The sequence below is a fragment of the Amblyomma americanum genome, chromosome 6 (assembly GCF_052857255.1).
Source record: "Amblyomma americanum isolate KBUSLIRL-KWMA chromosome 6, ASM5285725v1, whole genome shotgun sequence".
Taxonomy (NCBI): Eukaryota; Metazoa; Arthropoda; class Arachnida; order Ixodida; family Ixodidae; genus Amblyomma; species Amblyomma americanum.
Genome location: NC_135502.1, coordinates 122,772,773 through 122,786,650, shown reverse-complemented (window position 1 = coordinate 122,786,650; position 13,878 = coordinate 122,772,773). Strand labels below are relative to the sequence as shown.

Genomic DNA, 13,878 nt, shown 5'->3' with positions numbered 1-13,878 from the left:
GCCTCAGCCGCACAACTTCCGAACACGCTGGACACGTCTCGCAGCCTCACATGTTTGTTTTATGGCGAATGCCTACGCCAAGCCAAAAGTTTTAATGATGGTCACATTCCGTTCAGCGGAAATTGCTTTGCGCTTTAGTTTTTCACAGGTTAGCCCATTGAAACAAACGGGACACCAATACTACCAAACACACCAAAAGCACCCCGAGACGCTTTAACTATACGTGACCACGCTGCGAACACGCAAACAAAACGCACATGGAAGCATAGGTTCAGAACGCGCTCGAAGTGGGCCGTGTGCAGCGAGGATGTTGTGAACGGGGGAACTCCAATGACCTTGATAACTGCCCAGGCGCAGCACTGCGCGGCGGTCCTTTCAGTGCGCCGCGTGCGGAAACTTAGGCAGCGAGCTAGAGCAAGTGCCAAGCCACGCTGACAAATTATTTTGATAACTCTATGCAGGCCTCGCTTGTGTCGGCATAATCTCATTGTGTTTAATGACGTGCTGGACAGACCAAGTTATGCGTGGTAATATCAGCTCTCCGCACCTTGGTGGTACAGAAGTGCTGAGCACAGTACGGATTTGACATGCTTGAGGAGAAATGGTCAGTGATTTTAACTGGGGTTTACTACGCAAAAACAAGATACCAAATGCTTATGTTTCTGAGAGCATTAGAGGGCAATGACTATTCCTTTGTTGTATCCGCCATTTTCTTATAAACTGTTTCGTTATATCGTGGTTTGGCACTGTTACAGAAAGCTAACCGGACACCTTGTACAGCTGAGTATAAAAGAGCACACAACAAGAGCGGAAAAAATACGAAGATGTTGTTTAGGGGCACATTGCTCTACGTGACAGCGTTTTCCAGACTGAGTGCGCACGTGTCACCAATGTGCTATTATGACCAACTCGAAGCCGACATATATGAGACTTTTTCCTGTGAGCAAAACGGCTCTGTATATACGCAGCCCGTTCATTGCCCTTATTGACGAGGAATTCTCATATATTTTCTATAGCGAAAGCAGAAGTTCGCTTGCATGGAGTCTCATCTTATATATTTTATTCTTTGCTTGGTTAACGTATTGCTGTTTCTTATGCTACCTATGGCATGAAGACTGCCAGAACCGAGACCCCCGTTAAGCTATTAGCAGAGAAGGCATATGAAATGAGGGGCTCGTTTGACAAACATATTAAGGAAGCCAACAGTCACCGAAACCAAGGTGCATTGGGGAATGTTTGTAATTTTTTTATATTGTCAAGGCGTTTATTTGAAGGACAGGTCGGTTGGTCTTGGTTGACCGGCGACACGACGCGCACACTCAGAGGCGTCGTACGAAAAACCCAGCTGCACTTCGTCTGCTTCTTCGTTGTCCCGCTTGAACTCGTCCGCTTCTTCGCTGCGCTGCGCCTGTCGGTCCCATTATAATTACTCTCCCTCCGAAAAAGGAGCCATCCTGGCGACTTACGGAGAGGAGAGGATGGGCGGGTCATAGTAAGGCTTGAGGCGCTCAACGTGCACAGTTTCGCGCCCCCGGCGACGGTGGTCCGAAGAGGGAACGAGCGGCTCAACGATATAAGTCACCGGAGAAGTTTGGTGGACAACACGGTAAGGTCCGTGAAAGCGAGACAGTAGTTTCGTGGCGAGGCCGGGAGTGGAGGAAGGCACCCAGAGCCAAACGAGGGCGCCAGATGGGTATGACGCTGGAGGGTCCGGGGAATCCCGACGGTGCTTCTGATCCCATTGTTGCTGTGTGGTTAAAGAGCGGGCAAGTTGCCGGCATTCTTTGGCATACAGGTGAGCTTCGGAGAGTAAGGTGGTCTCGGAAGGGTCAGGGTGATAAGGAAGGATGGTGTCCATGGTGGATGTAGGCTCCCGGCCATATAAGAGGAAGAAAGGAGAAAACCCCGTTGTTGTCTGAGTAGCTGTGTTATACGCGTACGTGACGAACGGGAGCACTTGATCCCAGTTGGAGTGGGCGGTGTCAACGTACATGGCGAGCATGTCACTCAGAGTTCGGTTGAACCGCTCAGTCATGCCGTTGGTCTGGGGGTGATAGGCGCTGGTGTAGCGATGAACGATTTGGCATTGCTTGAGCAGGGCCTCGACGGCGTCCGAGAGAAAAACACGGCCGCGGTCACTTAGAAGTTCTTTCGGGGCGCCGTGACGAAGAACAAGACTGTGTAGAAGGAAGTGAGCGACATCGTTTGCGGTAGCAGATTTGAGAGCCGACGTTTCGACGTAACGGGTGAGATGGTCAACGGCAACGATGATCCACCGATTATTAGCCGAAGTAGTTGGAAGCGGGCCATAAAGATCAATGCCGACGCGGTCAAAGGGACGGCCAGGGCAAGGTAACGGCTGCAAAGGAGCGGCGGCGGGGAGGTTTCTTGCGACGTTGGCAGGCGGTGCATGACCGAATGTGCTGACGTATGTAGCGGTACATACCTCGCCAGTAGAATCGCTGACGAAGGCGAGCATATGTTTTCAGTACACCGGCGTGGCCGCATTGTGGAGCGGCGTGAAAAGAGGCACAGATTGCAGCACGGAGGTGTCGAGGGATGACCAACAGCCACTTCAGGCCGTCGGGGAGGTAATTACGGCGGTATAAGAGGCCAGCACGAACGGCGAAGTGGTGGGCTTGGCGGCGAATGGTCCGGGTCGAATGATGCGGCGAGGGAGTGTTCAGGAAGTTTAGCAGCGAGGTGATCCAAGGATCCTTCAGTTGTTCGGAGAGCATATCAGGGATGTTGAACGAAGAGAATTCGTAGGCACAGACGAGGGCAGAGGTTGACTCGCATGGGAGTGGTGAACGAGAAAGGGCGTCGGCGTCCCAGTGCTTGCGGCCGGAGCGATAAATGACGTGTATATCAAACTCCTGGAGACGTAAAGCCCAGCGGGCGAGTCGGCCAGAAGGGTCTTTGAGGGAGGATAGCCAGCATAGGGCGTGGTGGTCTGTGACGACATAGAAGGGCCGGCCGTAAATGTAAGGGCGGAACTTGGCAATTGCCCAAATGATGGCGAGACATTCTTTTTCTGTGACAGAATAGTTTGATTCCGCCTTGGTGAGGGCGCGGCTGGCGTAAGCGACGACGTATTCCGGATACCCAGGCTTTCGCTGGGCAAGAACTGCGCCCAAGCCCACACCACTCGCGTCAGTGTGAACTTCTGTCGGACAGGCGGGATCAAAATGGTGAAGGATGGGGGGAGAGACCAGCAGGCGGCGTAAAGTTCTGAACGCGGTATCGCAGGCGGGGGACCAAGACGAAAGGTTCGGGCTGCCGGCAAGAAGCTGCGTTAAAGGGGCGATGATACTGGCGAAATTGCGGATTGAGCGGCGAAAATGTTAGCATAAGCCTATAAAAATGCGAAGTTCTTTTAAGGTGGTTGGTTTGGGGAAGTCAGCGACGGCGCGAAGTTTGGCACGGTCAGGAAGAACGCCGTCTTTAGAGATGACATGGCCTAATATTGTGAGCTGCGTTGCACCGAAGTAACATTTTTTCAAGTTTAGTTGCAGGCCGGCGTCAGTAAGGCTAGTGAGTGCGCGCTGAAGGCGGTGCAGATGGGAAGGAAAATCTTTGGAAAAAACGGCAATGTCATCTAGGTAACACAGACAAGTTTCCCATTTGAGGCCACTGAGAATAGTGTCCATCATCCTTTCGAATGTGGCTGGAGCATTGCAGAGGCCGAATGGCATCACATTGAACTCATACAAGCCGTCTGGGGTGACGAAAGCGGTTTTCGGCCTGTCGTTCGCTGCCATCGGGACCTGCCAGTAGCCGGAGCGTAAGTCGAGGGATGAAAAATACTCCGCTCCCTGCAAGCAATCCAGTGCGTCGTCGATTCGGGGTAGAGGATAAACATCCTTGCGTGTGATCTTGTTGAGACGGCGGTAGTCCGCACAGAACCTGATGGAGCCATCTTTTTTCGTCACCAAGACAACAGGAGAGGCCCAAGGGCTGTGAGAAGGCTGTATTATGCCGCGCCGAAGCATGTCGTCAACATTGTCACGGATGACGCGGCGCTCGCTCGGCGAGACTCGGTACGGTCGCTGACGCAAGGGAGCGTGGGTACCAGTGTCAATTGTGTGAGAGACGGCCAATGCGCGCCCGAAGGAGGGCTGGGAAAGGTCGAAAGAGTTGCGGAAGCGATAGAGAAGTTCCAAGATTTGGTCACGGTAAGCGGACGGAAGGTCGGGAGCGATGTTACGACGAAAGACGTCGATGGAAATCGGATCGGGCGCTGTCGCACAACAGGCTAAGGCAGTAACTGGGGAACAGGCACGGGTATCGGAGAACTCGGAAGCAAGAGCAGGGTCCAGTTCTCAATAGAGCCGAGGCATTCGCCGCGAAGAACAAACGACGGGCAAGAAAATGGGTTGGTGACATAGATGGCGCAGTGGCCATCGGAAATCGAGACAACGGCGAATGGAATGAGGAGGCGCCGATGGCGAGTGGCTGCTGCGGTAGGTGTGAAAAGAACAGGGCCGCTGAGGAAAGAGTCGGGGCGGAGCGGAACGAGGGCTGAAGAGGAGGGAGGTATGTCGGTGTCGGCAGCTACAAGAAGCTTAGCGGAGCGCACAGGTAGGTCACACAACGAAACATCACACAGGGGAGAAAGCTCAAGTTCCGCACGGGCACAATCAATCACTGCACGGTGGGTCGAGAGGAAATCGCAGCCGAGGATGACATTGTGAGAGCAGGCGGTCAGCACAACAAACTCGATGGTATAGGCGACGTCGTTGACAGAAACGCGGACCGTGCAGGCTGCGATGGGGTGGATGCGCTGAGAGGTGGCCGTGCGTAGTGAAAAGTCAGACAGCGGCGTTGTCACCTTACGAAGTTTGCGGCGAAGAGCATCACTAATTACTGACACTGCAGCACCCGTGTCGACGAGCGCGAGAACGGGGACGCCTTCAACAGACATCTCAATCACGTTAGCAGGAGAACACGGAGGACTTAAAAAGTTAGCAAAACACGCAGTTCTTGCCTCCTGAACTGCGGCAGTCAGTTTTCCTCTGGGAGAGGGTCCGGGCGGCGGAGCATCGGAGAAATGGAACGTCGTCGAGGGGAAGGCGAGCGGCGAGTAGAGTACTGGGAGCGATGTGTAGAAGAGGCAGAAGAGACATTAGGCAAGGGCGGCCCGGAATTGTAGCGGAAATTGCGCATGAAATCGCCAGAACGAGGAGATCGCTGACGGCAAAAGCGTGCGACATGGCCCGGAAGACCGCAGGAATAGCATATCGGTCGATTGTCCTCGGTACGCCAGGGGTTCGTAGGGTTTCGGCAGGGTCGACGAACCGGGACCTGCGGCGGGGGTATAGACGGCGGTGGAGCATAAAAGGCCGGGCTGCTAGGGTAGCCGACAGAGGTGGGCGAGCGCCGTGTACCGGTGACTGCTTCAGCATAGGTGAGCGGCGCTGCCACAGGAGGAGGTGGGGGACTGGATGGCAGAACTGCAGCGACCTGCTCCTGAATAGCACGACGGATAGTGGGCGTGAGAGATGGCGCCAGGTCGTGCGGAGGGCAGACGGGGTCGGGAATGTGATGCAGCAGAGGAAGCTGGCGAGCGATCTCTTCGCGGATGAAGTCTTTAACCTGCTGCATGAACAGGGACTGCTCAGCAGACGAGCCACCAAGGGCCAAGCCAGCAAGACCCCCCGCAGGCGCGCCGGACAGCCGCGTAGATGCGCGTTGCTTGCGGAGTTCGTCGAGGCTTTGGCACAGCTGGATGACGGTAGCGACAGAGGTGTGGTTCTTCGCCAGCAGCATCTGGAAAGCGTCCTCGGCTATGCCTTTAAGTATGTGGTTGACTTTATCCCCTTCGGACATGGAGGGGTTGACACACTTGCACAGGTCAACGATGTCCTCAATGTAGCTTGTGAACGTCTCGGAAGGGAGCTGAGATCGAGCACGAAGACATTGCTCGGCGCGAAGCTTCCGGACGGCGGGGCGGCCGAAAACGTCGGCGAAGCTCGTTTTAAAGGACGATCATGTGGGAAGATCGGCCTCATGGTTGCGAAACCATAGGTTGGCAACGTCCGTTAGGTAGAAGAGGACGTTGCTAAGTTACACGGAATCGTCCCACCGATTGTAAGTGCTGATGCGCTCATAGGAGACCAGCCAGTCGTCGACGTCTTGGTCATCGGTGCCACTAAATGGAGAAGGGTCACGCTGGCGCTGCACCCCGTGACAGAGTACGGTGGCAGGGATGGGCTGCGATGGTTCACTCGGACCTTCCGGCATGGTGGCGGAGACGAGGAGCGTTCCATTTCGAAGTTCCAGGATGAGGACCGGGACGGGAACCGAGGCACCTCCACCAAGTGTCAAGGCGTTGATTTGAAGCACAGGTTGGTTGGTCTTGGTTGACCGGCGACACGACGGGCACACTCACAGGCGTCGTTCGAAAAACCCAGCTGCACTTCGAAGGAAGGAAGGAAGGAAGGAAGGAAGGAAGGAAGGAAGGAAGGAAGGAAGGAAGGAAGGAAGGAAGGAAGGAAGGAAGGAAGGCCTCAGACGTTGCTGGCACATACCCACTACGGGGGAGTGGCCAAGACACAGGCGGTTAATTACTGGATCCAGGAAAGTTTTGTCTGCTTCTTCGTTGTCCCGCTTGAACTCGTCCGCTTCTTCGCTGCTCTGCGCCTGTCGGTCCCATTACAATATATATATATATATATATTTGTAGTGCCAATCAATTAGTTTTAAAGAAAGTTCCTTATAAAGCAGCAGAAAAAAAAAAAAATATATATATATATATATGTGTGTGTCTGTGTGTGTGTGTGTGTGTGCGTGTGCGTGTGCGTGTGCGTGTGTGTGTGTGTGTGTGTGTGTGTGTGTGTGTGTGTGTGTGTGTGTGTGTGTGTGTGTGTGTGTGTGTGTGTGTGTGTGTGTGTGTGTGTGTGTGTGTGTGTGTGGGGGGGGGGGGGGGGGATCCAGAGTAATAGAAAAATCTACTGCCTTCCAGCGGTGTGCCATTCACCGCGTTTTGTTGCATTATGTGCCAAACTGTTCGCTTCTCTATATGAAATTACTGATATTCATACACCCTGTTGCTCCTGAGCGCTTTTTTTACATTGCAGGCGCGGCACGATGCATTTCACAAGCCTACTAGCGCAGTACATTTACTCATTCTCATCCTTTACTACCTGCATCACTAATGATGCACATATACCACTTCCAAAGATCGATAATGAATGCCTGCCTGCTTCGTATGTAATACGTTTCTAACACCATCCTCGCGCATGGCTTAAGCGGGCTCCGCTTCTGCCGGTCCGCTCCCTGATTATTTTCCTTGCCTAGATAGCGCTCTTCTCGCCAAGTAATACAGCGTGCTTCTGGGCAAATTAGTAAGTCAAATGAGGAAGGAATCTCTCATTGATAGTTCAGTAGGCAGTGCCCTGCTGTTTGAAGCGAGGTGAGGGTGTTATAGAACGTGAAGCTACGCAAATAAATGCAACCAGGACGCTGACACATGCGCTCTGTGTGGTGAACCTGCAGAAAAAAAACAAATTTTGCTTTAGTGTGGCAGTATCTGTCTAAATGTCGACAAGGGCACAGTCGCTATCCCTCAGGTGATGAGGTTCAGATATAACGCAGGTAATAGGAATTAATCTGCACTACGTGGTGGTAAAACTTATTATGAAAGAAGTGTTTTATGACATGAACGCCCCTCAGCCCCAGCACGATGCCACTACACTCAAACTTTTATGTTCTTATGCTTCATGACGTCGACAGCCTGGTACGTGGCGGTATTCTGCCGGGTCGGCTCCTCAGAGCGTAGCAGGGTCTCCATGTCCTCCCAGCTGGTGAGGTGCTCCTGGCCCCGCGGTAGAGAATCCGCTGGGCATTGCAATAGAATATGGGCGAGGGTGGCGGTGGGGTGGTTGCAAATAGTGCAATAGGTGTTTGTGAGCGTTTGGTGGAAGCGGGACCTAGTATAAGGGATTGGAGGGATCGTGCCTGGAGGCGACGGCATAAGGTTTGGTGGTGATTATCAAGTTAATCGTGTGGCGGCAGGTAGAGCTCTGCTTTAGCGCGGTGAGCGTGAGTCAGCTCACTGAATATGTGCATGCGCTCCCAGCAGAACTCCGACGCAGGGACCGCCTGGGCCCGGTGTATCAGTCCTCGGGGTAAGCTATCGGTGGCTTCGCTACCGGCACCCAGAGGAGCTCCACGTGGCAGAGTGGGTTGGCACCATGCGAGGTCAGTATGCAAATAGCAGGGACAAGAACCCTCTCGCGCGCGAAAAATTTAGTAGAGCAGTTTTCGAATCTTTGAGAATATAACGGGCTTCCCTCTGGGCAATTGCAAGGGAAATGGCTGCATTCTCAGCCACTTGTGAGGAGAAAAAGTAGGGTAGAATGAGAGCAGCAAGTTATTGAATGGTATGGACCACCACGGCTACCGCCGCTTCCTTGTCCGATCATGCGGGCTACACCCACATGGCATACTCCTCGGAACCGTAATATTTGTGGACAGCCTTTACCCTCGCTCGGCGTCATGACCCGTGGTATAATAATAATAATAATTGACTTTTGGGGAAAGGAAATGGCGCAGTATCTGTCTCATATATCGTTGGACACCTCAACCGCGCCGTATGGGAAGGGATAAGAGAGGGAGTGAAAGTAGAAAGGAAGAAGAGCTGCCGTAGTGGAGGGCTCCGGAATAATTCCGACCACCTGGGGATCTTTAACGTGCACTGACAACGCACAGCACGCGGGCGCCTTAGCGTTTTTCCTCCATAAAAACGCAGCCGCCGAGGTCGGGTTCGAACCCTGGAACTCCGGCTCAGTAGTCGAGCGCCTTAACCACTGAGCCACCGCGGCGGGTCCCGTGGTATTGCAGATGGGCGTTTCTGGGAAGGAGTTTGGTGAGGAGGTTGGAGTGGATAGGATATGGGATGAAAAGCAGTGTGGGCTTCTTAGCTGGGATGTGAACGCCGACAGTGTTGAGGTTGTGGCGTCCGGTGGTAGTCTGTGTTAATCGGATATACTGGGTCTGTCTATTGGCCTCCACAAGCCCCTCAACAGTATTGTAAAAACCCTGCTGCAGTAGTTTTTTTGTGGAAGTGAAAAGGGGTGGGTGGAGGGCCGTCCTGAATGCAGTGCAAAGCATCGTGTCCAAGGTGGAGGCTTCCTTACTCCTATGTCTCAGGTACGCGAGAGAGAGCGAAATAACTTTAATTTGCACCCGTCAAAAATGACGGGGGAGAATACTATAGCATAAACCCCATTCATCCGCTGACCGTCGTCCGGAATCCTTTGGGACTCGGCGCGGGTCAGGGCGAGCCCGATGACTTTGCGTTGTTCTTCTGCTTCGCGGTTGAGCAATAAGGTCTCCTAGGATTGTACATTTCTATTCGGGTCGTAATTAAAAGGGCAGGTCCAGACCATGTAGACTAGATCTGAAATGCTATTGCAGTGCGTACATCTAAGATTAAAGTCTTCTGGAATGTCATTTACTGTACAGTTGAGGGTTTGGAAGCACCCCGGTTTGCAGTTTCCTCCACATGGTTTCCTCTTTCCTGCTGAGTTCTTCGTCTGCTGCTGGATAGGTCTTAAGACCGAGCTTATAATGAAAAATTATTTCATGGAATGTAGTGAGTTCGTCACGCGATGGGAGTTGTTCCTCGCGTGGAGGCGGTGCGTCAGCGGCGATCGACCGGAAAGTAACCCCTCGGGCTGTCGCGTGCGCCTTCTCGTTCCCCCAGAGGCCCTGATGAGCCGAAAAACAAATCAGTGAGATTAGCTCTGATGGTACTTGCCCTTTTCTCAAAATTTTGGTGGCTGCAGCATATTCTGCCCATATCATAATTCTTAATGGCTGCCTTATAGTCACTCACTATCACCCTTGTACCGTTTTGTATCATTGCTAGAGCAGTGGCAACTTCTAGCTCAGTTGCACCTGTGTTATTAACGGTGCAGCACGAGACCGGGTCTTCACTCTCAAGAACCACTACCGCTGTGTGCAGCCTTGCGATTGTATTCGGCAGCGTCCGCGTAGAGCACGTCGAATCTACCTCGAAATTTGCCCTGCAGGGCCACAGCCCTATCTTTGCGTCTACCTTCGTGAAATACCATATGCATGTTCTTTGGCAGCCGACGAATTTTGAGTCATGAATGGCATGAAGCAGCACGAACTATGTCGTCTTATTCACGCCTTTATCCTCAGCCGATTGCTATACACGCTGCCTTAGTAGAGCCTAGAGCAACCAGGGATACACTCAGGTACGGGAGCGTGTATAGGAATCGGCTGAGGATAAAGGCGTGAATGAAGCGACATAGGTCGTGCTCCTTCATGGCCTTATGGTGGCTCGAAACTCCGCAGATGAGGTACGAGATCGCACCTGTCACCTTCTTAATTTTCATTATGGTAAGGCTGTGTCTTCTGCTGTTTTTGATATGAAGGCCCAAAACCCGCAGAGTGTCCTCCTAAATGATGGGGGGATCGTCCAGGGCAATGGCTATTGTGGTGGGACAGTTACGGGCGGTGGGACGGAGGATGAGGAGCTTGGACTCCTCTTGAGATCAAGGGAGCCCGATGCTGCGGGCGTGTTCTTGTGTGAATGTGGCGGCGACTTGTGGTCTGTCCTCTATGTCACCATCACTGCCGTGGGTGGTGCACCGCGTGATGTCATAGGCATAGGGTGTGCTGGAGGTGTGCTATTGTAGTGAGCTTATGGGAGAGAGAGATCATGGTTTCGTTGGAAGGGAAAGGGGATAGGACGAAGCCCTAAGGGTTCCGATCCTCTGAGAGATTAGGAAGGTGATATATGTGGGCCAAAGTCGACCTCAGCCGTTCGGTTGGTAACAAAAGCTCCGATACAGGTGTACGTACGTACATCTATATGAAGCGAGGAGAGGGCCGTCATGAATTTCTGGTGGTCAATGCGACCAAAGGTTTCAGATAAATCCAAAGCCAGGACGGCCTTTGTGTGACCTGTGATGGCCGGGTCAAAGATATCATTTGTGAGCTGCAGCATGGAATCCTGCGCAGATAAATGGGGACGGAAACCCACTATGCTGTGGGAGTAGAGGTCATTGTCCTTCATGTGCTGGGTGAGTCTCGCCAGAAGGATGTATTGGAAATCTGTCCCTAGACACCACGTGAGAGATTGTGGGAGGTTGGCTAGTGTGAGTGGTTTGTTTGATTTGCGGATTCATATAACCAATGCATAACGCCATGAATGGGAGAGGGTGCCCTCCGCCCAGCATATGTTAAAGTAGTCCGTAATCTGGGTGACCGGTTGATCATCCAGGTTGAGGAGCATAGAGTTTGAGACTTAGTCAACATAGGAGTGGAGGAAGTACAGAGAGTCATTAGGTCTGCTCTGACTTCCGGTGCCGTAATCTCGGCATTAATGGTACAGTTTGGTTGGCCTTTGTAGGAAGGAACGGAGTCGGACACGCTAGGCGATGTATGTGTTTGCTTGAGGTTGTCCAGGAGGGCATCTGGGAATGAGTGAGTGTTGTGCATGAGTCGTGTCATGTGATGCTGTGTGGCTGTTTGGACTGCGTGCGGTAGATGAGACGGCGGAGAAGTTGCCAGGCTCACTTGGTAGACAGGTCACCGGATATGCTGTCACATATTCGTCCCCAATTGGAAGGGCAGAGCTTCTCTGCACGTTGGTTGATCTGTGTCTGACGCGCGGCCAGCCACTTTTTGAGACTGCAGATCAGTTTGTTCTTTTTCCGGCGCTCTAGAAAGTTGTGGTAAGCCTCCCAGACCTGGGCGAGTCGAGAGTCTAAAGTGGGAGTGTCTTGTGTTCTTTGAATGTTTTGGGCGTGGGTGGCGATATTGGTCGAGAGTGAACCCACCCATTGCTTGATGTCCGGTAGGGCGGCAGTTGGGGTGTCCATTCGCAGTTTGCGGATGGCATCTATCCCAAATTGTCAGCTTGCGTGTAACGTATTTCCTGCGGAGTAGTTTAAACGGAACAGCGACTGAGATAATATAGTGGTCGCTGATTAGTGTATGGTTTGTCCTGTTCCACGTGGTGCCCACGACGTGGTGGCTGAGCGTCAGGACTGGATTGGTGTCCATGCAGATAATATTGCGTATTCTCGTGGAAGTGCGGAAGTTATTGTGCACAGTGAGTCGGAGGTCCGCAAGAAGGACTAGAGGAGTTTGCCCCCTGCCCGAGGTAGCTCGGTAGCCCCAATCAGTCTGTGCACAATTGAAGTCCCCCTCAATGATCACAGCTTCGTGAGTCTATGAATTTCTGGCAGGAGCGTCTCCAGTAAGGACTTTGGGTGGGAAGGGGGTGGTATATGTTTGCGATTTGCTGATGACATTGCCTTGCTGAGTCACTCAGGAGGTGAACTGCAAATCATGATCAACGAGTTAGACAGGCAGAGCAGATCGATGGGTCTAAAAATTAACATGCAGAAAACCAAGATAATGTTCAACAGCCTAGCAAGGGAACAACAGTTCACAATTGGCAGCGAGAGCCTAGAAATTGTGCCGGAATACGTCTACTTAGGGCAGATAGTGACAGCTGATCCGGATCATGAGAGGGAGATAACTAGAAGGATAAGAATGGGGTGGAGCGCATATGGCAAATTCTCGCAGATAATGAGTGGCAGTTTACCAATTTCCCTCAAGAGGAAAGTGTACAACAGCATAATCTTACCGGTACTCACCTACGGGGCAGAAACGTGGAGGCTAACGAAAAGAGTTCAGCTTAAGTTAAGGACAACGCAGCGAGCCATGGAAAGAAAAATGATAGGTGTAACGTTAAGAGATCGGAAGCGGGCAGAGTGGGTGAGGGAACAAACACGGGTTAATGACATCCTGGTCGAAATCAAGAGAAAGAAATGGGCTTGGGCAGGGCATGTAATGCGAAGGCAAGATAACCGCTGGTCTTTAAGAGTAATTGAGTGGGTTCCAAGAGAAAGTAAGCGTAGCAGTGGGCGGCAGAAGGTTAGGTGGGCGGATGAGATTAAGAAGTTTGCAGGGAAAGGGTGGATGCAGCTGGCAAAGGATAGGGTTAATTGGAGAGACATGGGAGAGGCCTTTGCCCTGCAGTGGGTGTAGTAAGGCTGATGATGATGATGATGATGATGATGATGATGATGATGAGTAGGAAGATCTGGGGCATGGGGGTGAGCTTGGGGAGAAGTTGAAGGGGTGCGCACTTGCCATGGAAGCAGCGACAGTTCCATCAGAAGAGAGGTAATTCGGTATAATTGTGTGCCCCGCCAAACTGCAGTGGAGGGGGGCGGGGGTTAGATGATAGAGGGGTGTGAAGCCGCTAAGTGCATATTTAGCGTCTGCATCATTCTGGTGAACAGTTGTTCCATCTGGTGTTGAAATCGGTGAGCGATATGATATATGTTGGTAAATTGTGCGTCTTGGAGCGCCTTCATTTCTTGTAATTTTGCGTTTAGTTTTTGTTCTAGTTTCCTGTGATCGTCTTGGGTGAATTGGGGCGGATTCTATTGTGTGTATCATTTCGGCAGGCGGGGGATTGGGTTGAGCTAGGGGGGGGGGGAGTGGGTATGATGGGCTTTGCGGAGGGGAGGGGTGGAGGTGAGGCGGTTTGTGTGAGATGAAGAGGGGAGAGGTGGTATGAGAGGGACTGGGAATAAGGGAGGAGAGGCTGCTTACCTCCGCCCTTAGGGCCTGTAGCCCTTCATCCCAGGGATACTCAGGAGCTGGGGGTGTCATGCCGGCAGCTCTGTCGTCCCATGAGAGGTGGTGGGGCGCAGTGGGTGACTTTGAGGAGACCACCTTCCGGGGGCGTGTTAGGTACTTTGAGGCACTACAATAGTTTCTGATGCGTGAGGTTTCGCGGTGAGTTGGAGGGTTTTTCCGGGATATGCGAGTTGACTGGCCGTCTTTGGAGGGCTCGGCGACAACGGGCCTTGCATCCGGCCC

At 52.5% G+C, this 13,878-nt stretch overlaps 1 protein-coding gene across 1 annotated transcript in view; it reads right to left on the bottom strand.

The window, feature by feature from the left end:
- LOC144095491 (uncharacterized) overlaps positions 1-13,668 on the bottom strand; it is a 49,870-nt gene extending 36,202 nt beyond the window's left edge. Inside the window, 2 exon segments of the mRNA XM_077629216.1 lie at positions 10,837-10,987; positions 13,609-13,668. Coding sequence (XP_077485342.1) covers positions 10,837-10,987; positions 13,609-13,668 — 211 coding nt within the window.
- Between the last annotated feature and the right edge of the window lie 210 nt (positions 13,669-13,878).